Genomic DNA, 24,554 nt, shown 5'->3' with positions numbered 1-24,554 from the left:
CCCTTAGGCACATACTTAGCATTTCTACATGGAGAAACCATTGGCTCTGACAAAACATTTTACTGCAAATATGTACACATAAAATAGGGTGATCATTTCATAGTGTTTATCACAGCAGAATTTCATAATAAGACAATATATTTTCCAAATACCATCATTGTCACTAAACTCCAGCAAGGCACAGTCATCTCATTTGGGGACCGTCTTCTCCTCAGGCGTCCCACCCCAGAGCTTGCCATATAGTAGCAGACATGCAAATACCGTCCTCCCTCTGCTGATAAAAACCAGCCCAGCCCTGACCCTGCAGCTCTGGGAGAGGAGCCCCCGCCTGGGATTCCCAGGAGTTTCCACTTGGTGACCAGCACTGAACACAGACCACCAGCCATGGAGTTGGAGCTGAGCTGGGTTTTCCTTGTTGCTATTTTAAAAGGTAATTCATGGTGAACTAGAGACACTGAGTGTGAGTGGACGTGAGTGAGAGAAACAGTGGATTTGTGTGGCAGTTTCTGACCAGTGTCTCTGTGTTTGCAGGTGTCCAGTGTGAGGTGCAGCTAGTGGAGTCTGGGGGAGGCTTGGTCCAGCCTGGCGGGTCCCTGAGACTCTCCTGTGCAGCCTCTGGATTCACCTTCAGTGACTACTACATGCAGTGGGTCCGCCAGGCTCCGGGGAAGGGGCTGCAGTGGGTAGGTTTAATTAGAAACAAAGCTAACGGTGGCACAACAGACTACTCCGTGTCTGTGAAAGGCAGATGCACCATCTCAAGAGATGATTCCAAAAGCATCACCAGTCTGCAAATGAACAGCCTGAAAACGGAGGACACGGCCGTGTATTACTGTGCTAGAGACACAGTGAGGGGAGGTCAGTGTGAGCCCAGACGCAAACCTCCCTGCAGGGGCGCGCGGGGCCACCAGGGGGCGCTCGGGACCCACTGAGGACAGGACAGGTGCCAGGAGCAGGTGCAGGGGGAGGTTTCCTTTCTCCTCAGCTGGAGATGTCAGGTTTGTGTTTGCCGGACTCAGGAGCATTCTAGACTGTGATATTTTATTACTTGTGTTTATTATGAATTTATTATTGTTAGTATTTAAATTTTAGTAATTTAAAAATTATATATATGTATACACTTTAATGAAATAAACATTCCTAATTATTTGCACCGATTCTTCCAGAGTTTTATTAACATTTGTTGACATCAACAGCTACAAAGCTACAGGGACATAAATTTATAAACATAGAAAGATGTATAGGCCAGGCGCGGTGGCTCACGCGTGTAATCCCAGCACCTTGGAAACCCTAGTGGGGGCGGATCACTTGAGGCCAGGAGTTCGAGACCAGCCTGGGCAACATAGCGAAACTCCGTCTCTACCAAAAATGCAAAACTTATCTGGGCGTATTGGCGCGCGCCTTTAATCCCAGCCAATCGGTAGGCTGAAGCAGGAGAATCACTTGAACAGGAAGGCAGAGATTGCAGTGAGCTAAAATGGCACCACTGCACTCCAGCCTGGGTGACAGAGCAAGATTGGATCTCAAAAAAATAAAAAGAAAGAAAGAAAGAAAGAAAGAAAGAAAGAAAGAAAGAAAGAAAGAAAGAAAGAAAGAAAGAAAGAAAGAAAGATGTATAAATACACAGACATATTCATATATGTGTAGGAATTCATAATAAACATTACAATAAATTAATTCTAAAAATATTTCCTAAAGAATCAAACTTAGTGATGAGTTAATGTGAATTATTTGAGTATTTCACAATTGATTTTGGTTGTTTTTAATTATTTACATCAATTAATTTATATTTGTTCATTTAACTACTGTTAAATAATGGTCATTTCAAATGTGGTTGTCACAATAAATGGTAAGAATTTGAAGTGATAAATGATAATTATCTTACTCATTTCTTAATTATCTTAGTTATTCCATATTGTATTCACAAATCATAACATTGCTTCTTACCTGGTAAATATAAACAACCATAATTTGTGAATTTAAAATTTTTTATTTTAATTTTTAAAAATTAATCCCAGATCATTATCTTTTTCTTCAGTTCCAGATCTCATTTGATCATCTCGAAGGACCATCCGCACCCCTGTCTCCTGAAGACTTCTGGGAGTGGCTGCAGGATGGGCAGAAGCAGACACCCCATGTGAGTGCATACGACCTGGAGCCTCCTTCTCCCTGGGTTAGGCCATCTCCTCAGGACCACAGGCTAGTATTGGAGGTAAAACCTCTAAATGTATTTTTTCCAGCTACCAAGTCATAGGACAATAACAGAAGCATCCTTGGGGCAGAGGACCATAATGCCACAGTGCTAGTAGGAGTACATTTGTCCAAGGGAGTTCCAGGGTTTATTAAAATTATGATAATTTTAATGTAAGAATATCATTCTTCTAAACTTATGTGGAAGATTATGGGAGGTTATAACAATGTTGTGCTTTAGCATCAGCCGTGCATCACAGAATCACTTTATAATAGTTCCTTTCATGGGTGTGCTTCACTCAATTCATGCAAAATCTGGCAGGTTAGAGGCTAGAAATACAAAATACCAAAGTTTTTAATCATCTGAAAGGGCTGTAGCCTTTTCTCAAGGAATTATTTCAAGACATGGAGAACAGATAGATGATAAATAAAATACATTCACATCCCCGTAAGGAAAGTTTACCTAAATGTGTCCAAAGGACCCTGCGGCTTGGTTTCCATCTAGGTCCCAATGTTTGGGTTCTCCCAGGATTTTGTGACTAGCTGGGTCACATCTCATCAAGAATTAACCTCTGCTATTCCCTCAATTTGTTTATTTAATCTGATAACCAGTTTGTCTATAAACTGTAGAGCTGAAATGCAACAAATATTCATTTGAAATAATGTGGCACAAATTATCTAAACAAAATTGATAATGATGTTTTCTCATTCATTTGTATTTAAGATCAGAGGCCAAGCAATGATATTTTTGATGACATCTGTGGCTCTCTCAGCAGTTTTCTCTTCTGAGGATATGATATGGTGTGGCAGTTTTCTTAGCTTCAGTGTTACCTCTTTTTGCATTGACTTCCACCTTTATACTTGCCCGGAATCTGGGATATAAGAGTGCCTCTAAGAGCTCCCTAACGTGTCCATTTTGCCGGGTTTTCCAGAACATATTAAGAAATAAAGCGTATTCAATTAAGGAAAGAAGTCAAATTGTAGCTGTTTGCAGATGACATGATTGTATAGTTAGAAAACCCCATCGTGTCAGCCCAAAATCTCCTTAAGATGATAAGCAACTTCAGCAAAGTCTCAGGATACAAAATCAGTGTGCAAAAATCACAAGCATTCCTATACACCAATAACAGACAAACAGAGAGCCAAATCATGAGTGAACTCTCATTCACAATTGCTTAAAATAGAATAAAATACCTAGGAATCCAACTTACAAGGGATGTGAAGGACCTCTTCAAGGAGAACTACAAACCACTGCTCAATGAAATAGAAGAGGACACAAACAAATGGAAGAACATTCCGTGCTCATGGATAGGAAGAATAAATATTGTGAAAACGGCCATACTGCCCAAGGTCATTTATAGATTCAATGCCATCCCCATCAAGCTACCAATGACTTTCTTCACAAAACTGAAAAAAAAAAAAACTACTTTAAAGTTTATATGGAATCAAAAAGGAGCCCGTATTGCCAAGACAATCCTAAGCCAAAAGAACAAAGCTGGAGGCATCACGCTACCTGACTTCAAACTATACTACAAGACTACAGTAACCAAAACAGCATGGTACTGGTACTAAAACAGAGATACAGACCAATGGAACAGGATAGAGCCCTTGGAATTAATACCATACATCTACGACCATCTGATCTTTGACAAACTTGACAAAAACAAGAAATGGGGAAAGGATTCCCTATTTAATAAATGGTGCTGGGAAAACTGGCTCGCCATATGTAGAAAACTGAAACTGGATGCCTTCCTTACACCTTATACAAAAATTAATTCAAGATGGATTAAAGACTTAAATGTTAGACCTAAAACCATAAAAACCCAAGAAGAAAACCTAGGGAATACCATTCAGGACATAGGCATGGGCAAGGACTTCATGACTAAAATGCTAAAAACAATGGCAACAAAAGCCAAAAGTGACAAATGGGATCTAATTAAACTAAAGAGTTTCTGCACCTCAAAAGAAACTACCATCAGATTGAACAGGCAACTTACAGAATGGGAGAAAATTTTTACAAGCTACCCATCTGACAAAGGGCTAAGATTGAGAATCTACAAAGAACTTAAATTTACAAGAAAAAATCAAACAATCCAATCAAAAAGTGGGCAAAGGGTATGAACCGTATGAACAGACACTTCTCAAAAGAAGACATTTATGCAGCCAACATACACATGAAGAAATGCTCATTATCACTGGCAATCAGAGAAATGCTAATCAAAACCACAATGAGATACCATCTCACACCATTTAGAATGGTGATCATTAAAAAGTCAGGAAACAACAGGTGGTGGAGAGGATGTGGAGAAATAGGAATGCTTTTACATTGTTAATGGGACTGTAAACTAGTTCAGCCATTGTGGAAGAGAGTGTGGTGATTCCTCAAGGATCTAGAACTAGAAATATCAATTGACCCAGTCATCCTATTACTGGGCATATATACCCAAAGAATGATAAATCATGCTGCTATAAAGACACATGCACACGTATGTTTATTGCGGCACTATTCACAATAGCAAAGACTTGGAACCAACCCAGATGTCCATCAATGGTAGACTGGATTAAGAAAATGTGGCACATATACACCATGGAATACTATGCAGCCATAAAAAGGATGAGTTCATGTCCTTTGTGGGGAAACTAGAAACCATCATTCTGAGCACACTATCGCAAGGACAGAAAACCAAGCACCGCATGTTCTCACTCATAGTTGGGAATTGAACAATGAGAACACTTGGACACAGGGTGGGGAACATCACACACCGGGGCCTGTCGTGGGGTGGGGGAGGGGGGAGGGAGAGTATTAGGGGATATACCTAATGTAAATGACGAGTTAACGGGTGCAGAACACCCACATGGCACATGTATACATATGTAACAAACTTGCACGTTGTGTACATGTACCCTAGAACTTAAAGTATAATTTTAAAAAAGATGTCATATTCAACTGACAATTGTAAAATTGGTTGAAGGCAATAGAATAAAGGGATATTTTCTGACCAGTCATGGGTCCATATTGTGATCCTGAGTCTGGGTGTCAGCTTCCAGTGTTTCTGAACTTCCTCCAGATGAGATGTCCGTCTGCGTGTTCTTGCTCTTTTCCCTGGGGAGAGTCCTCTTGTTTTTCCCAGTGTTCCCTCCCACAGCTCCCATGTTCTATTATGGTGCTATCACCTTCCAGATTTGCTGAACTGACCTGTAGGTTAAGGCTCTGATTCAATAAGAAAGGGGCAGGTAGTTCTCAAAGGAACTTAGGTGAAGACCTCTCTTCCCATCTCGGTTCCTAAGGATTGCCCGAGCGCCCCTAAGATTCTGGTTTTGGTGGCTTGCCCCTGCAGAGGAATTTCTTAGTTCTGCAAAGGGGATAAAGGAGGTGGGTCCAAATGCATTTCAGAGTGTAGGTTCGTTTTCTCTCCCAGACAGACACATTGGCGGAGAAAGATTTTTGTCACTTTCCTCATTATTGGGAAAAATGATTCAAGAGGATAGGAAAGTTCTTCAGTATGTGGTCCCTGAGAAATTCACACAATAGATTTACCACACTTGACTTCAAGCAATCCAATATATATGTGTGTTTTTATCTTGTAGGAGCCCACATTTTATATGCCAGACTCTGCCCCAGTTCAGCTCATACCCCGGCCTTGTTACTGCCTACAAGAACTTGCCACTCCCTGGATTTCAGATTTGATGTTTCTCTTAAAACTTCGAGTATTTAAAATATTTTTAAAAATTTGCAAAACCCCATCTTCTCTGTTTATCTGTTATTGTTGATGTTGTTATTGTAAAAAAATAAGCAAAATATATTCTTCATCTATGTACATTTCAAAACTGAGTTGCAGATTTTTTTGGTAAGACCCAGAGTAATAAAAGAATGCAAATATTGTAAAGTTGCTTAATAGAAAGACAAATTATGGTAAATTTGTTCACTAATATACTACCCATCATTTATAATAAATAAATGCCTGAGACACAGAACAAGGTAAAATAGTTAAGTATTTATATTGAGTAAAATAAGCCAAACAAATAAGAATATATACGATGTAATTTCATTTTTATGAATTCTGATAAATAAAGATATATCTAAAAAAATACAATGAAGATTGGTAGTTGCCAGGGGAAATAATAGAAGAAGGGAAGGGGAGAGGAGGAGGAATACAGCAGAACAAGAGATGTTGAGAAGAATTCACTTGTCCACTTTCTTGATAATGATGACAGTCACATCACGTTTATTAATAATACATTTTAAATATATGAAGTTTATTATCTTTCAATTAAGCCATGTAGAATGTATTATAAGCAAACAAGTGGAAATTCAGACAGGCATCGGATAATAGAAAGATACAAAAATATGTTAAATGTCACAAGTACCTGAAAATTAATGTGCCTGGCCCCTAATTCTCTCCATATTTTCAGGTGAGAGCTGGAATGTGGCAACATAACACATGCTCTTAATACGGAAAGTGGGTTCTGAAAACCGCAGTAGGAACATCCAGCTTTGTCCTGGAGTTGGTTTAGGGAGCAGTCAGAGCCAGTGACAAGGAGCACAGGGCCAGATACTGGGCTTCACACATTCCAGACAGGAGCTCCTAGATGCATACAGAGTCCCCACCACGTGTGGGTTCACTTCCACATCTGTAAATGGAGAAAATATTGACTCCTACAGAACATAATTTATATAAATATTTAAACATGAAATAGGGTGATCAGGGCAAAGTGCTTATCACAGCACAATTTCATAGCAAGGCAGCATATTTTCCAAATTCCATCATTAGCTGCAAACTTCTGCAGGGCACAGTCTTATTATCTGGGTACAGCCTACTCCTCAAGCGTCCCACCTAGAGCTTGTTATATAGTAGGAGACATGCAAATAGGGCCCTCCTTCTACTGATGAAAACCGACCCAACCCTGACCCTGCAGCTCTGAGAGAGGAGCCTTAGCCCTGGATTCCAAGGCACTTCCACTTGGGGATCAGCCCTGAACACAGAGGACTCACCATGGAGTTGGGGCTGAGCTGGGTTTTCCTTGCTGCTATATTAAAAGGTGATTCAGTGGAGAACTAGAGATATTGAGTATGAGTGGACATAAATGACAGAAACAGTGGATACGTGTGGCAATTTCTGACCTTGGTGTCTCTGTGTTTGCAGGTGTCCAGTGTGAGATGCAGCTGGTGGAGTCTGGCGGAGGCTTGGTCCAGCCTGGCGGGTCCCTGAGACTCTCCTGTGCAGCCTCTGGATTCACCTTCAGTAGCTATGACATGCACTGGGTTCGCCAGGCTCCAGGGAAGGGTCTGGAGTGGGTCTCAGCTATTAGCATTGGTGGTGGCACATACTACCCAGACTCTGTGAAGGGTCGATTCACCATCTCCAGAGACAATGCCAAGAACTCCTTGTATCTTCAAATGAACAGCCTGAGAGCTGAGGACACGGCTGTGTATTACTGTGCAAGAGACACAGTGAGGGGAAGTCAATGTGAGCCCAGACACAAACCTCCCTGCAGGGACACTGGAGGAAATCAGCTGCAGGGGTTGCTCAGGAGCCACTGATCAGAGTCAACCCCAGAGACAGGTGCACATGGAGGCTGATTTCCTGTCAGGATGTGGGACTTCATCTTTTTACTCTTTCTCTAGGGAACCTCTCTAAGTTTAGTATCCTGTGCTTACCAATGTCATCTCTACTGATTTTTAAAATGATAATTTTAATGTGAGAACCTGTTCTCATATGTACACAACGCAGATTGATGCTTACAGAGATGAAAAGTCCTCAACCATGGTCACCAGGATCAGAGTCATGAGGAAACACAGGGGCGCCTCGTGAGTCTTCTTCAATTAGACTCAGGCCAGAAATCTCAGCGAGATTCCCTGACTAGAACAGTCTTTAGGAATTTTGATCACAGCCAGTAGAGAGGCTGGGCCAGGGTCAGTGTCATGTAGAACTTCAGAGGTTTCATGTCTGATCCTTCTACGGACACTAAAGTAGGAAATCAGAATCAGCACTGACCTGGGATGCCGTTTACTCTTAGCCCATTCTATGTCTTTTTGTTTGTTGTTGTTCTTGCTTTGTCTTGTACTGCTTCTGCTCCATGTAAAGTGGGGATGTGGTTCTCGCTGCTGAAGCTCCAGGCCTCAAGCCCATTCTCTACAGCTCAGGTGGGGCTTAGGCTGTGGCTCCTGCAGGCTGACTTTCTTCTCTCCCATTGCTCAGCACCCTGCATTGTGTTGACTTACCTGGGAATGCAAGTGGCCAATAGTAGTGAAGGGGATGAGCTTGTGTGGTCAAAATGGGATGTGGATGTGAAATTTATCCTCTGCTGTGCAAAGTACCACAGAGTCACCTTCCTCACCAGTAGTGTTAGAAAGAAGGTTGAAAGTCGTCAGAATCAAAATGAAGCCACTTATGTTAACACCTTGACAAGTGGAACTAGGAATGACCAGGAAGAAGGGTTCCCATGTACATACTCCTGATAACAAGAGCTACCATAAATGGATTCTGCTTAACCACAACCTTGGATAGCAACCACCACAACCTTTTAAAAATCGCTTCTACAAGGACATCTTCCCAGCAGCTGCCTGTTTAACCCGACACTGATGCCACGCTTGGTGTTGATTCCACATGCAAAGAATAACTCTTTCAACCAACTTATGTAACCCACCTCATTTTTACTTCATAAACCTATGGATCGACATCCTGGAATCACTGCTGCATTTGTTCTTTTTTTTTTTTTAGAAGCACATAAAAATTTGAGTTTATTTTGGACAAGATCAAAGGCAATTCGATGGAGAAATGATAATCTTCTCAATAAAGATTGATAAGATAATTGAACATTCGTAAGCCAAAAAAAGTATTTTGAACTAAATCTCATACCTCATACAAAATTTAATTAAAAATGAATCCTAGATCTAAACGCAAAATGTCAACTATAAAACTTTTAGAATAAAACACATGAGAAAATATGCATCACCTGAGTTTAGGCAAAAATTATTAGATACAGCACTAAGAGCATAATCCATAGAATAAAAACAAGTTAATTGGACATTGTCGAAATATAAGCTTTAGCTCTGCAAAAGACACTGTTAAGAAAATGAGGTAAGACAATAATTGATAGAAAACATTTGCAAGTTGCACATTTGTCAGAGAATTTGTATCCAGGACATATTAAGAACTCTATTCATAATTGCTTAAAACAGGATGTAATCCAAATGTCCATCAGTAGATATATGTGTAAACAAACTGTGATACATCCATACAATGAAACACTGCTCAGTATCTAAAAGGAACAAACTATTGACACACAACATGGATCTCAAATGTGTTGATCTGAGCATAAGAAGCCAGTCTTGAAAAGTCATACACTATATGATTCCACTTAAATAAGATTCTAAAAAGCATAAAACTATAGTTATTGAATACAGATTATTAGTCCTTAAAGTTAGAGATGGTAGAAGGATGTGAATATAGAAGGATACCTTGAGAGATGATTTTTCTAGGGTGATGTAACTGTTCTGTTTCCTAATTGTAGTGTTGCTTACACAAATTTATTCATGTACATTTGTATGCATTTAGCGTGGTCAAAAAAAGTTCATTTAAAATATTCTTACTCCTCTTAAGACAGTTCTCAAGACATTACTGACTTACGCCTTTAATGTCAATGCCTTGTGATTTCCCTCATATTTCTGCCCCTTTAAACATATTTTCAATTTATCAATCTATTCATAACATTATCAAATATTCGTTTTGTGACAAACACTTTTCTAGATTCTTGGTGATATCAACAAAGTAATGATCTCTTTGGGCATGTTTCTTCCTGATGGTAATTTAGAAGCTCATCTTGATCACTTTGGCCTCTGGTAGCAATTTAAAACTCTTAGCTGTTTTTCCCTCTCTTTGACATTTTTTTCTTCAAGAAATTTACCCAGTTGACATACTGGCAACAAATAAATTTGTATGTGCCTTCCTTCCATGCACTCCATATTTCCCAAGTAATTTGTGACTCCCTCTAACTTTATCTAATTCAACTCACTAGTTATTGGCAACCACTGGTTTCAGGAACTAACTGGGTTTAAAATGTTTCCACACTGTTGGAAAGTGAATAAACATGAACCCATGAATGGAAAAGTCACAACTATATAATAAAAGGTCAACTTTTTGTTATTATGAGTATTTATTATTGAAACAGAGACATAAATATTAAAAGGTCATGGAAGAGGAAATCTTTTCTTCTTTCTTTTCTTTTCTTTTTTTTTTTTTTTTTTTTTTTTTTTAGCTTCATTCCATAGGTTTTGCTATGCCACAATTTTTTTTTTTTTTAATTATACTTTAAGTTCTAGGGTACATGTGCATAACGTGCAGGTTTGTTACATATGTATACTTATGCCATGTTGGTGTGCTGTACCCATCAACTCGTCAGCACCCATCAATTCATCATTTATATCATGTATAACTCCCCAATGCAATCCCTCCCTCCTCCCCCCTCCCCCCTCCCCATGATAGGCCCCAGTGCGTGATGTTCCCCTTCCCGAGTCCAAGTGATCTCATTGTTCAGTTCCCACCTATGAGTGAGAACATGCGGTTTTTGGTTTTCTGTTCTTGTGATAGTTTGCTAAGAATGATGGTTTCCAGCTGCATCCATGTCCCTACAAAGGATGCAAACTCATCCTTTTTTATGGCTGCATAGTATTCCATGGTGTATATGTGCCACATTTTCTTAATCCAGTCTGTCACAGATGGACATTTGGGTTGATTCCAAGTCTTTGCTATTGTGAATAGTGCCGCAATAAACATACGTGTGCATGTGTCTTTATAGCAGCATGATTTATAATCCTTTGGGTATATACCCAGTAGTGGGATGGCTGGGTCATATGGTACATCTAGTTCTAGATCCTTGAGGAATTGCCATACTGTTTTCCATAATGGTTGAACTAGTTTACAATCCCACCAACAGTGTAAAAGTGTTCCTATTTCTCCACATCCTCTCCAACACCTGTTGTTTCCTGACTTCTTAATGATTGCCATTCTAACTGGTGTGAGATGGTATCTCATTGTGGTTTTGATTTGCATTTCTCTGATGGTGAGTGATGATGAGCATTTTTTCATGTGTCTGTTGGCTGTATGAATATCTTCTTTTGAGAAATGTCTGTTCATATCCTTTCCCCACTTTTTGATGGGGTCGTTTGTTTTTTTTTCGTATATTTGTTTGAGTTCTTTGTAGATTCTGGATATTAGCCCTTTGTCAGATGAGTAGGTTGCAAAAATTTTCTCCCATTCTGTAGGTTGCCTGTTCACTCTGATGGTAGTTTCTTTTGCTGTGCAAAAGCTCTTTAGTTTAATTAGATCCCATTTGTCAATTTTTGCTTTTGCTGCCGTTGCTTTTGGTGTTTTAGACATGAAGTCCTTGCCCATGCCTATGTCCTGAATGGTACTACCTAGATTTTCTTCTAGGGTTTTTATGGTATTAGGTCTAACATTTAAGTCTCTAATCCATCTTGAATTAATCTTCGTATAAGGGGTAAGGAAAGGATCCAGTTTCAGCTTTCTACTTATGGCTAGCCAATTTTCCCAGCACCATTTATTAAATAGGGAATCCTTTCCCCATTTCTTGTTTCTCTCAGGTTTGTCAAAGATCAGATGGCTGTAGATGTGCGGTATTATTTCTGAGGACTCTGTTCTGTTCCATTGGTCTATATCTCTGTTTTGGTACCAGTACCATGCTGTTTTGGTTACTGTAGCCTTGTAGTATAGTTTGAAGTCAGGTAGCGTGACGCCTCCAGCTTTGTCCTTTTGACTTAGGAGTGTCTTGGCAATGCGGGCTCTTTTTTGGTTCCATATGAACTTTAAAGCAGTTTTTTCCAATTCTGTGAAGAAACTCATTGGTAGCTTGATGGGGATGGCATTGAATCTATAAATAACCTTGGGGAGTATGGCCATTTTCACGATATTGATTCTTCCTATCCATGAGCATGGTATGTTCTTCCATTTGTTTGTGTCCTCTTTGATTTCACTGAGCAGTGGTTTGTAGTTCTTCTTGAAGAGGTCCTTTACATCCCTTGTAAGCTGGATTCCTAGGTATTTTATTCTCTTTGAAGCAATTGTGAATGGAAGTTCATTCCTGATTTGGCTCTCTGCTTGTCTGTTACTGGTGTATAAGAATGCTTGTGATTTTTGCACATTAATTTTGTATCCTGAGACTTTGCTGAAGTTGCTTATCAGCTTAAGGAGATTTTGGGCTGAGACGATGGGGTTTTCTAAATATACAATCATGTCATCTGCAAACAGGGACAATTTGACTTCTTCTTTTCCTAACTGGATATCCTTGATTTCTTTCTCTTGCCTGATTGCCCTAGCCAGAACTTCCAACACTATGTTGAATAGGAGTGGTGAGAGAGGGCATCCCTGTCTTGTGCCAGTTTTCAAAGGGAATTTTTCCAGTTTTTGCCCATTCAGTATGATATTAGCTGTGGGTTTGTCATAAATAGCTCTTATTATTTTGAGGTACGTTCCATCAATACCGAATTTATTGAGCGTTTTTTAGCATGAAGGGCTGTTGAATTTTGTCAAAAGCCTTTTCTGCATCTATTGAGACAATCATGTGGTTCTTGTCTTTGGTTCTGTTTATATGCTGGATTACGTTTATTGATTTGCGAATGTTGAACCAGCCTTGCATCCCAGGGATGAAGCCCACTTGATCATGGTGGATAAGCTTTTTGATGTGCTGCTGAATCCGGTTTGCCAGTATTTTATTGAGAATTTTTGCATCAATGTTCATCAGGGATATTGGTCTAAAATTCTCTTTTTTTGTTGTGTCTCTGCCAGGCTTTGGTATCAGGATGCTGTTGGCCTCATAAAATGAGTTAGGGAGGATTCCCTCTTTTTCTATTGATTGGAATAGTTTCAGAAGGAATGCTACCAGCTCCTCCTTGTACCTCTGGTAGAATTCAGCTGTGAATCCATCTGGTCCTGGACTTTTTTTGGTGGGTAGGCTATTAATTGTTGCCTCAATTTCAGAGCCTGCTATTGGTCTATTCAGGGATTCAACTTCTTCCTGGTTTAGCCTTTGGAGAGTGTAAGTGTCCAGGAAATTATCCATTTCTTCTAGATTTTCTAGTTGATTTGCGTAGAGGTGTTTATAGTATTCTCTGATGGTAGTTTGTATTTCTGTGGAGTCAGTGGTGATATCCCCTTTATCATTTTTTATTGCATCTATTTGATTCCTCTCTCTTTTCTTCTTTATTAGTCTTGCTAGCGGTCTGTCAATTTTGTTGATCTTTTCAAAAAACCAACTCCTGGATTCATTGATTTTTTGGAGGGTTTTTTGTGTCTCTATCTCCTTCAGTTCGGCTCTGATCTTAGTTATTTTTTGCCTTCTGCTAGCTTTTGAATGTGTTTGCTCTTGCCTCTCTAGTTCTTTTAATTGTGATGTTAGAGTGTCAATTTTAGATCTTTCCTGCTTTCTCTTGTGGGCATTTACTGCTATAAATTTCCCTCTACACACTGCTTTAAATGTGTTCCAGAGATTCTGGTATGTTGTATCTTTGTTCTCATTGGTTCCAAAGAACATCTTTATTTCCGCTTTCATTTCGTTATGTACCCAGTAGTCATTCAGGAGCAGGTTGTTCAGTTTCCATGTAGTTGAGCGGTTTTGATTGAGTTTCTTAGTCCTGAGTTCTAGTTTGATTGCACTGTGGTCTGAGAGACAGTTTGTTATAATTTCTGTTCTTTTACATTTGCTGAGGAGTGCTTTACTTCCAATTATGTGGTCAATTTTTGAATAAGTGCGATGTGGTGCTGAGAAGAATGTATATTCTGTTGATTTGGGGTGGAGAGTTCTATAGATGTCTATTAGTTCCGCTTGGTGCAGAGATGAGTTCAATTCCTGGATATCCTTGTTAACTTTCTGTCTCGTTGATCTGTCTAATGTTGACAGCGGAGTGTTGAAGTCTCCCATTATTATTGTATGGGAGTCTAAGTCTCTTTGTAAGTCTCTAAGGACTTGCTTTATGAATCTGGGTGCTCCTATATTGGGTGCATATATATTTAGGAGAGTTAGCTCTTCCTGTTGAATTGATCCCTTTACCATTATGTAATGGCCTTCTTTGTCTCTTTTGATCTTTGATGGTTTAAAGTCTGTTTTATCAGAGACAAGGATTGCAACCCCTGCTTTTTTTTGTTCTCCATTTGCTTGGTAGATCTTCCTCCATCCCTTTATTTTGAGCCTATGTATGTCTCTGCATGTGAGATGGGTCTCCTGAATACAGCAGACTGATGGGTCTTGACTCTTTATCCAGTTTGCCAGTCTGTGTCTTTTAATTGGAGCATTTAGTCCATTAACATTTAAGGTTAATATTGTTATGTGTGAACTTGATCCTGCCATTATGATATTAACTGGTTATTTTGCTCGTTAGTTGATGCAGTTTCTTCCTAGCCTCAATGGTCTTTACATTTTGGCATGTTTTTGCGATGGCTGGTACCGGTTGTTCCTTTCCATGTTTAGGGCTTCCTACAGGGTCTCTTGTAAGGCAGGCCTGGTGGTGACAAAATCTCTAAGCATTTGCTTATCTGTAAAGGATTTTATTTCTCCTTCACTTATGAAACTTAGTTTGGCTGGATATGAAATTCTGGGTTTAAAATTCTTTTCTTTAAGAACGTTGAATATTGGCCCCCACTCTCTTCTGGCTTGTAGAGTTTCTGCCGAGAGATCTGCTGTTAGTCTGATGGGCTTCCCTTTGTGGGTAACCCGACCTTTCTCTCTGGCTGCCCTTAAGATTTTTTCCTTCATTTCAACTTTGGTGAATCTGGCAATTATGTGTCTTGGAGTTGCTCTTCTGGAGGAGTATCTTTGTGGCGTTCTCTGTATTTCCTGAATTTGAATGTTGTCCTGCCCTACTAGGTTGGGGAAGTTCTCCTGGATGATTTCCTGAAGAGTGTTTTCCAACTTGGTTCCATTTTCCCCCTCACTTTCAGGCACCCCAATCAGACGTAGATTTGGTCTTTTTACGTAATCCCATACTTCTTGCAGGCTTTGCTCATTTCTTTTTCTTCTTTTTCCTTTTGGTTTCTCTTCTCGCTTCATTTCATTCATTTGATCTTCAATCGCTGATACTCTTTCTTCCAGTTGATCGAGTCGGTTACTGAAGCTTGTGCATTTGTCACGTATTTCTCGTGTCATGGTTTTCATCTCTGTCATTTCGTTTATGATCTTCTCTGCATTAATTGGTCTAGCTGTCAATTCTTCCACTCTTTTTTCAAGATTTTTAGTTTCTTTGCGCTGGGTACGTAATTCCTCCTTTAGCTCTGATAAGTTTGAGGGACTGAAGCCTTCTTCTCTCCTCTCGTCCAAGTCATTCTCTGACCAGCTTTGATCCGTTGCTGGCGATGGGCTGCGCTCCTTTGCAGGGGGAGATGCGCTCTTATTTTTTGAATTTCCAGCTTTTCTGCCCTGCTTCTTCCCCATCTTTGTGGTTTTATCTGTCTCTGGTCTTTGATGGTGGTGACGTACTGATGGGGTTTTGGTATAGGTGTCCTTCCTGTTTGATAGTTTTCCTTCTGACAGTCAGAAGGACTGTCTGTTGGTCTGTTGGAGATTGCTTGAGGTCCACTCCAGACCCTGTTTGCCTGGGTATCAGCAGCAGAGGTTGCCAAAGATAGAATATTGCTGAACAGCGAGTGTACCTGTCTGATTCTTCCTTTGGAAGTTTCCTCTCAGGGGTGTACTCCACCCTGTGAGGTGTGGGGTGTCAGACTGCCCCTAGTGGGGGATTTCTCCCAGCTAGGCTACTCAGGGGTCAGGGACACACCTGAGCAGGCGGTCTGTCTGTTCTCAGATCTCAACCTCCACGTTGGGAGATCCACGGCTCTCCCCAAAGCTGTCAGACAGAGTCGTTCGCGTCTGCACCGGCTCCCGCTACTTCCCCTGTTGGTCTTCAGCTGTGCGCTGTCCCCAGAGGTGGAGACTACAGAGACAGGCAGGCTTCCTTGAGCTGCTGTGAGCTCCACCCAGTTCGAGCTTCCCAGCGGCTTTGTTTACCTACTTAAGCCTCAGCAATGGCGGGCGCCCCTCCCCCAGCCTCGCTGCTGCCTTGGGGATAGATCGCGGCAGACTGCTGTGTTAGCAGTGAGGGAGGCTTCGTGGGCGTGGGACCCTCCCGGCCAGGATTGGGATATATTCTCCTGGTGTGCCTGTATGCTTACAGCGCAGTATTGGGGTGGGAGTTACCCGATTTTCCAGGTGTTGTGTGTCTCAGTTCCCCTGGCTAGGAAAACGGACCCCCTTCCCCCTTGCGCTTCCAGGTGAGGCGATGCCTCGCCCTGCTTCAGCTCTCGCTGGTCAGGCTGCAGCAGCTGACCAGCACCAATTGTCCGGCACTCCCTAGTGAGATGACCCCAGTACCTCAGTTGCAAATGCAGAAATCACCGGTCTTCTGTGTCGCTCGCGCTGGGAGTTGGAGACTGGAGCTGTTCCTATTCGGCCATCTTGCTCCGCCCCCCTCGCTGCATTTGTTCTTAACGTTCATTAGCTCCTTTACAATATTTGAGCCTGTTTTTCTCTGATGTCTCTTCTAATATAAATAATTACCATGTTGACACCAATTAAGAAGCTATTTAGGAAGATGTAATAGGAAGACATTTTTAACATCCTGTTGAATGTTTCTGCATAGCACATTGATCCCCTAAAATACTTTGCTATATCAGCATGTGATGAATCAGAGTATGATATTGAAGGTAACATGGGAAATACATGGGCTTGTGATGAATCAAGTCATAGGGTGATAATGTGTGTGTCCTTGAGGAAGGAGACCATGGGTTGTAAGTTCTAGTGGGGGTACCTTTGGCAAAGGGAGCTCCTGAGTTTCTGAACGTTATGCTACCTTTAACTCAAGGATGCAATTTACGATTTCTTTTTACTTAAATATTTCCAGAAGACATTTGGCAGTAATCCCAGGGTAGTATTCATGTAATACTGATGACTTAGAGAGTTATTTTTTAATTGTTCCTGTAAGTTATGCACATTGCTCACTTGATGCAGAAGTTCAAATTGTCAGTTAGGAAAACAGGTATACCACAGATTTTATGAACTGTAATGACAGTAGTTTTTGGCAAGAAAGTGTTTCATGTCAGCCTGAAAATAAACAGACAACAATGAAAAATATTCCAATCCACGGGGAGCCTGACCTCTGTCCCTCTCTCTTCTTATAAGTACAAGTCTTTGCGACATCCAAAATATTCTTCAGGCTCCAGGGTATAAAATGCTTTTAAACTGTGTAAGCTAATTGCTCTTGCCTCAGGCAGGGCTGAAGTATCTGGGGAATGCAGAGTTGTGTTCACGAAGAAGATGGTATTATTGTATCTTCTAATGTGCCTGGTGACAGCTCCCCAGGGTGAGTGTCTCAGATGTCAGACATGGGTCTATGTGGTGAGTGCAGGTACATGTGACTGACAGGGACTGATTCCCCTTATACTCACATGCCCTGGAGCAGCTGCAGGAGTCAACCTTAGATCTCAGGAGCCTGCACTGGCCCTCTGCCTCATCTGCACTGTTTCTGGTCACTCCTTCACAACCAGTCCTTTCTACTGGACCTGGATCAGCCAGCTCTCAGGAAGGGGCTGCAATGGATAAAATGCATTGCCAGTGGTGGTGGGATTCCATTTGTCTGGTGGAAAATGTCAGCCTCTCTATTTTATAAGGCAGAATAATGTTGTATTGTGTACACATACCACATTGTCTTTATCCATTTGTCCATTGACAGACACCTAGTTTCCATATCTTGGCTGTTGTGAATACTGCTGCAATAAGCACAGGAGAGCAGATATGTTCACAAGGTGGAAATTTCATCCACTTTGGGTATATTTCCATAAGCCAGATCGCTGGTCATATGGTATTTCTGCTTTAATTCATTTGAGAGCCTCCATACAGCTTTGCATAATGGTGGGAACATGGAATGCCATAGCCATTATGGAGAAACATTTTTGTTTTGAGGTATAATCCAAAAACAAATAATGTTTTATCATGGTTCTTCATATGAGGCTCTAAATCTGATGTAAGTCCGGAGAGGTTTCCCACCTTGGGAAAGGATGAATTTGCTCCTAAATATCTTTGAGGCAGAAGATTGGCAGAATGTGAGATGGAAGCTGTTGGCAGGATTCAGGATGATTCAGTAATAAATAGTATTGACAAAGAAAGATCATAGAAATGGAGAGAAAGAGAGACAGAGAATATGAATCGCATAAGAAGAAAATCCGCTGAATATTAGTGTTGGGTTTTCAGTCACAGACACGTCAGCATGAGCGAGGAATCACGAAATCAATTGAGGAGTGGAGAACATGCTCAGTCCAAAAATCAGCGCATTCTTGGAGGCAACCATTGCCCCATCACGTGGGTGAGTTTATTTAGTCATCTATTAATATTCATTTTGATTTATGGATGTTTATTTCATACACTGAAGAAGATCCATGCTACAGTATGCATTTTATTGTACAAATCACCACAGCTTTATTAGGTGCTGGGAGCTGATTTAGTTTGCATCTTGCATCCTTACAGCACACTTCATCCTTTTGTTTTTGAACACTTCCCTGTTTCCTGGTATTACAATAGATTCTAAGCTTGTTTTCTATGTTACCTTTTTCATACATAAAATTAGCCATTTTTATAAAGAGTGCTTGTTTCTGATTTTAAAGAACAATATTACAATAAAATATTGTGATATTGGGTATGTGTGTTGTTAGTGTGGTATAAGTACTTTTAGGACATCTCAACCAATTGGCCTAGTAAATGTGCATGCTTATATGAAGCCATGTTTATGGACACATCGAAACTATTTATGTATCTAATCTTCTGTAGCTTGATTACATTAAACATGAGAACACACTGGTGCCTCCACCCAACTATGCTACCCCAGGGACCTTTCCAGCCTTCCTTCAATGACTGTCCATAACTATCCACTGCAAAGTGAGGAACCCCATCCCATCATATGCCATTTGATTACTTAGCTGCACTGTTTCAGGACACATGCACAGCAGCATCAGTAATGTAAAGCTGTACTCTTATAGGAAACATGTTTATGTACTACATTGAGTGCTTATGTGTGATTTCTTTATAATGTAAACTTATAGAACCTCCTCATTTTCAAAGTTACTTAGGTCAGCAACTTCATTTTCCACTCTCCTCAGTGAAAGCATTGCAATTACACGGTATAGTTTCATTTGTTTGAAATTCTGTAAAAGCCAAAACTAGAGTCAAGTAAACAGACAGGATATTCCAAGAATTTAGAGAGTGGGTATAAAATAACTAAACAGATCCTGTTTAAGAAGAGTAAGAATATTCTAGTCATATGCAATGCTTGAGACGTGACACATTTAATTTGTCTAAGCTCATAATTTTGTGATGGAAAATATAAATCTAAATACATACAAATGAAATATATTTAGCAGTTCATTAACCCCTGGATTAAATGCATACTGTATAAAATTATCTAATGACGTATTTGGGAGTGTGGGGATATTATGAGATGCATGCAACAAAGAATGAAGTAATTTTCCTCACTTGCATGTGCGATGTTTCCATTCAACGAAGATATTTAATTAAAAAAAAAATTGTCTATGTCACCCAGGTTTTCTCTTCCTGACAAGCAAACAACCCAGAACATTCTTTTGCTTCCTTGGTTGAGAAAGGTTTTCCCCAAACTTCAGCTCAGTTCAGGCATGCACTGCCCCTGAATGGGCATTTACCCTCAGATGGGTACACACACCTGTCAGCATGCGGGCTCTTCTGTCAGACAAACACACGTTTACTCATGTGGATTCTCCCCTCAGACAAACACACATGTCCCCACACGGACTCTTCCCTCAGACCACCATATATGTCCTTACAATTACTCTTTCCTCAGAAAACAGACATTTCCTCATGTGGACTTTTGTCTCTGACAAGCAAACATGTCTCCATGTGAACTCTTCAGTCAGATAAGTACACACATTTCCACATTGACTGTTTCCTGACACAAGCACATATATCCAATATCGAACTGTTTTGTGAGAAAGGTATCCCTTTCCTCTGGAAGTATATTTTTATGTTCTTACTGGACATATATTTTGATAATGTTTGCTACTATGAAGATACCTGAACACTGTCCATACTAGAGAATAAAAAAGAGTGATGGGCAGATTCACCCTGTGCATCCAGACACAGGAACCTTTGACCCTGCCCTCCCTGAAATGGAGACACAGAGGATGGATGAGCAATGCTGAGCGGTGCACCCACGACCACAAAACGAAAGACATGGAAATGTGTCCTCTCCCCTCCTCATGAAAGGCAGCTCATCCCCTGTTCCTTCAGGCCCTGGTGAGGAGCCACCCCATGTCTGTGCCCTTCCTCGGTGTCCGCACCGTGGGGTCTGCACTGATCTGGGCTTCCCTGCTCATCACCCTCGATATTAGTGTCCCTTGTGAATCAGGTCCAGCTGTGGCTGCTCCACATGGGCCTCTTCTTCCATTTCCTGTTTGCAGAAGTCCTGTGTGAACTTTATTGATGGAGTCAGAGGAGGGGAATTGTACAGCCCAGCGGTTCACTGAGAATCTCCTACAAAGCCTCTGACGTCACCTTTATTGGCTGCAGCATGAACTTGGTCCAGCAGGCTTCATGACAGGAATTGGTGTGAGTGGCAACAGTGAGTGACCAAGTGGGAGTTCTCAGGGTTACTCTCCACGAGCACAAATAAATTAACACCCCCAAGCGACCCTCTTTCAAGTGCAGTTTACCTTACAATGACCAACCAGAAAGCGAAGGACAAGGCCTTGTATCACTGTGAGGGACACAGGAGAGGGAACATCTGTGTGAGCCCAGACACAAAAGTCTCTGCAGGAGAACAGGAGGGAACTGCGTTGTAGATGCTCCTCATACCCACAAAGGGGCAGTGGAGGACCACCAGGAGGCGCTCAGGACACCTGGGGCTGCTCAGAACCACCACAGGTGCTCAGGACACCAGGGGGCGCTCAGGACCACGAGGGGGTGTTCATGACACCAGGGGGCGCTCAGAACCACCAGGGGGTCTCAGGACATGTGAGTTCTCTTAGGCGGCAGCTCCACATCAGGAGCCTGAGAGGCTGTGGTTTCCTTTTAAACCTTGGTGATTCCTGACCTGGTCAAGGAAAAGTCTTTCTCAGGATCTCTCACCATGAAATTCTTTGTATAACCATGATTTCTTTTAACTACAAAACATTAACTTAGAGCAGGGATTTAATTCAACTTTGAATGCTGCAGATTTTCCAAGTAATACTAGCAATGATCCCTCAGGACAATTTTAAAAATAGTTTATTTGCATACTTTTTTAAATTTAAAATGATACTATTTTTAAAACGGTAAAATTTTTATAATCACACCTGTAATCTGAGCACTTTACGAGGCTGGGACAAGCAGATCACTTGCGCTTAGGAGTTTTAGAACAGCCTGGCAACACAGCTAGATCTTTTCTATACACAAATACACACAAAAAATAGCTAGGTGTGGTGCTACCTCTGGTACCAGTTACTTGAAAGGCTGAGGCAGGAGTATCCCTTAAGCCTGGGAAGTTGATGCTGCAATCAGCTGTGATTGTGCCACTACACTACAGCCTGGTTGACAGAGAGAGACCCTTTCTTTAAAAAAAATGCATATCCTCAATACAAAATGTTTTAATAAATAGAGCTTTGTGTTTTTCTGCTGTAATAATCAGTTGTACATATTTTCTAATTTTAACTCAGCATATGCATGGTATTTTGTTTCTTTTTCTTTCATCTTTTTTTTATTTTTCTTTTCTTTTTTTTTAAAATTAAACACCACTTTAAACACTCCTGTTCTCCCCTTTGGTTCACTTCGGGTATACTGTTTTTCAGACTATTTCTCTATCTTCCCTTTTTCTTTGAAAGTCTTTTTTCTTCCTCAGTCTCCACCCAGGATAAAGAACTTCCCTTTACTTTGTGTCCTCCAAGTCTGGTGAATCAGATCCCTTCTCTTCAGAATCACTGAAGCCAACCAAGTTTAGGAGGATAACAGTTCTCCTTAGAATATGCACATCTACATGCAGACTCTCTGCCCTCCTCACCCTTTTCTAGGGTCCTGCAAACATCACCTTCATCCCATCCTCTCCCTTCTCTAAGTACCACCGAGTGGGCTCTGCAGCTCCTGCTGGCCTCTGTGTGCTCAGCCCTGGGGCTCACTAGTGCACTGATGATGAAATCTAAATCCCCGTGTGCTTGGACTCTCCCAGGCTACCCTCTAGGTAACTGGCGTTGTGAGTGAGTCCTGAAAAGCACGGGCTGTGTTCAGTTTCATATTGCTGTATCTTCTCTATTGTAAAGGAATACTGGCAAATAAAGACTCGAGTTTGTATTGAATATCCATGCCAAAAAAGTTTTCTTTTAAAACTTTTCAAGTGAAACAATTTTTCCTGCCTACTTTGAAAACCACAAAAATGTAAATTCAGCAAATAACGTAATACAATTTTAAAGGTGATGTACACCTTATTACTTATTCAATTTATTAAAAGCAGACTGATATTTAAAATAAATTCCATTACACATTTAAGTGACATATTTGACAAGAATGGCATTTACATACACTTTTACCAAAACATGTATTTAAATATATTTGTCTTTTTAATATTGGTATAGGCAGACACACATGTGGAAAAGCATTATTTTGTACTACAGCCTCAAACTGCAAACACAATTTAAATTCAATTAAATAATTAGAATAACATGACACAAATAGGTGTGTTGTTTTGGTTTCTGGATACACATTCACTTTTGCATGGGCACATGTATGTGTCTTTGCTGGGCTGTTGTGTGTGTATGTGTGTTTGTATGACCATGAAGTTTTCAAATACATCATTAAATTACATATTTATATTAATCTTAAGCAGGCACAGAGGCTCAGGCCTGTAATCCCAGCACTTTGGGAGGTTTAGGCAGGCAGATGACTTGAGGTTAAGAGTTCAAGACCAGCCTTGCCAACAGAGCAAAACCCCATCTCTACTTAAGTTAGAAAAATTAGCTAGGTGTTGTGGCACATGCCTTTAGTCCCAGTGTGACAGGGAAATGTGGGGTCAGAAATCCCACACAGAGTCTCCACTGGGTTACCACATAGTGGAGCCTGTAAGAAGAAAGCCACTGTCCTCCAGAACGCAGAATGGTAGATCCACTGACAGCTTGCACCATGTGCATGGAAAAACCACAGACACTCAAGGCCAGCCGGTGAAAGCAGCCAGGGCAGCCTGTGAAAGTGCCCTGAAAAGCCACAAAGGCATAACTGCCCAAGACCATGGGAACCCACCTGTTGCATCAGGTAACCTGGATTTGAGACACTGGAGTGAAAGAAGATTATTTGGAACTTTAAGATTTGACTGCCCAGCTCGATTTCAGACTTGCATGTGACCTGTAGTTTGGACAAATTTCTCCCATTTGGAATGGCTGTATTTACACAATGCCTGAACCACCATTGTATCTAGGAAGTGACTGGCTTATTTTTTATTTTATAGGCCCATAGATCGAAGGGACTTGCCTCGTCTCAGAAGAGACCATGGGCTGTGGACTTTTGAGTTAGGGCTCAAATGAGTGAAGACTTTGGGGGCTGTTTTAAAGTCATTAATGTTTTTGAAATGTAAGGACATCAGATTTGAGAAGGGCCAAGGGTGGAACTATATGGTTTGTCTGTGTTCCTGCTCAAATTTCATCTTGAATTGTGTCTCACACAATTTCCATGTGTCGTGGGAGAAACCCAGTGGGAGGTGATTAAATCATGGAGGGAGTTCTTCCTTGTGCTGCTCTTGTGATAGCGGCTGTCTCTCACGAGATCTGATGGTTTTAACAAACGGGAGTTTCCCTGCCCTCTCTTTGTCTGCTGCCATCTCCATGTGAGATATGACTTGCTCCTCCTTGCCTTCCACCATGACGTTGAGGCCTCCCAAGCCATGTGTAACTGTAAGTCCATTAAACTTTTTCTTCTGTAAATTACCCAGTCTCATGTATGTCTTTATTAGCAGTGTGAAAACAGACTAATACAGCAAATATCAATCCTTAAAATATTTTGTTGTTTTGCATGTAGCGTAGCAGAGTCTAATACAGGAGGTAAAACAAATAATCCATAGACATTCAAATATTAAGTCATAGGGTAATTATGCCTGTGTCCCTGAGAGAGTGAACCAGAGGTCATACACACTAGTGACAGCACCTTGGGCAAAGGGTGTTCCGGGGTTTCTGACAGTTTTGATAATTTTAACTTTAAAATTGAATTCACTATTTATTTCTTCATCAACCTTTCCAGAAGATTGTTGGCAGTAAGAACAGCCTAGTATTGGAGTAATACTCATGAGTTAGAGAGTTATTTTGTAATTATTCTCCTGAGAT

At 40.8% G+C, this 24,554-nt stretch overlaps 1 protein-coding gene across 1 annotated transcript; it reads left to right on the top strand.

The window, feature by feature from the left end:
- The first annotated feature begins 287 nt into the window (after window positions 1-287).
- On the top strand, window positions 288-22,370 carry LOC104674294. Its single transcript, XM_030930009.1, is given in 6 exon segments — window positions 288-430; window positions 7,335-7,695; window positions 7,697-7,754; window positions 20,509-20,687; window positions 21,081-21,231; window positions 22,263-22,370. Coding segments are annotated over 6 exon segments (903 nt in total). The 5' UTR covers window positions 288-384.
- Window positions 22,371-24,554: the final 2,184 nt, after the last annotated feature.

Source organism: Rhinopithecus roxellana, chromosome 5 (assembly GCF_007565055.1).
Source record: "Rhinopithecus roxellana isolate Shanxi Qingling chromosome 5, ASM756505v1, whole genome shotgun sequence".
Taxonomy (NCBI): Eukaryota; Metazoa; Chordata; class Mammalia; order Primates; family Cercopithecidae; genus Rhinopithecus; species Rhinopithecus roxellana.
This window is presented reverse-complemented; position numbering and strand designations above follow the sequence as displayed.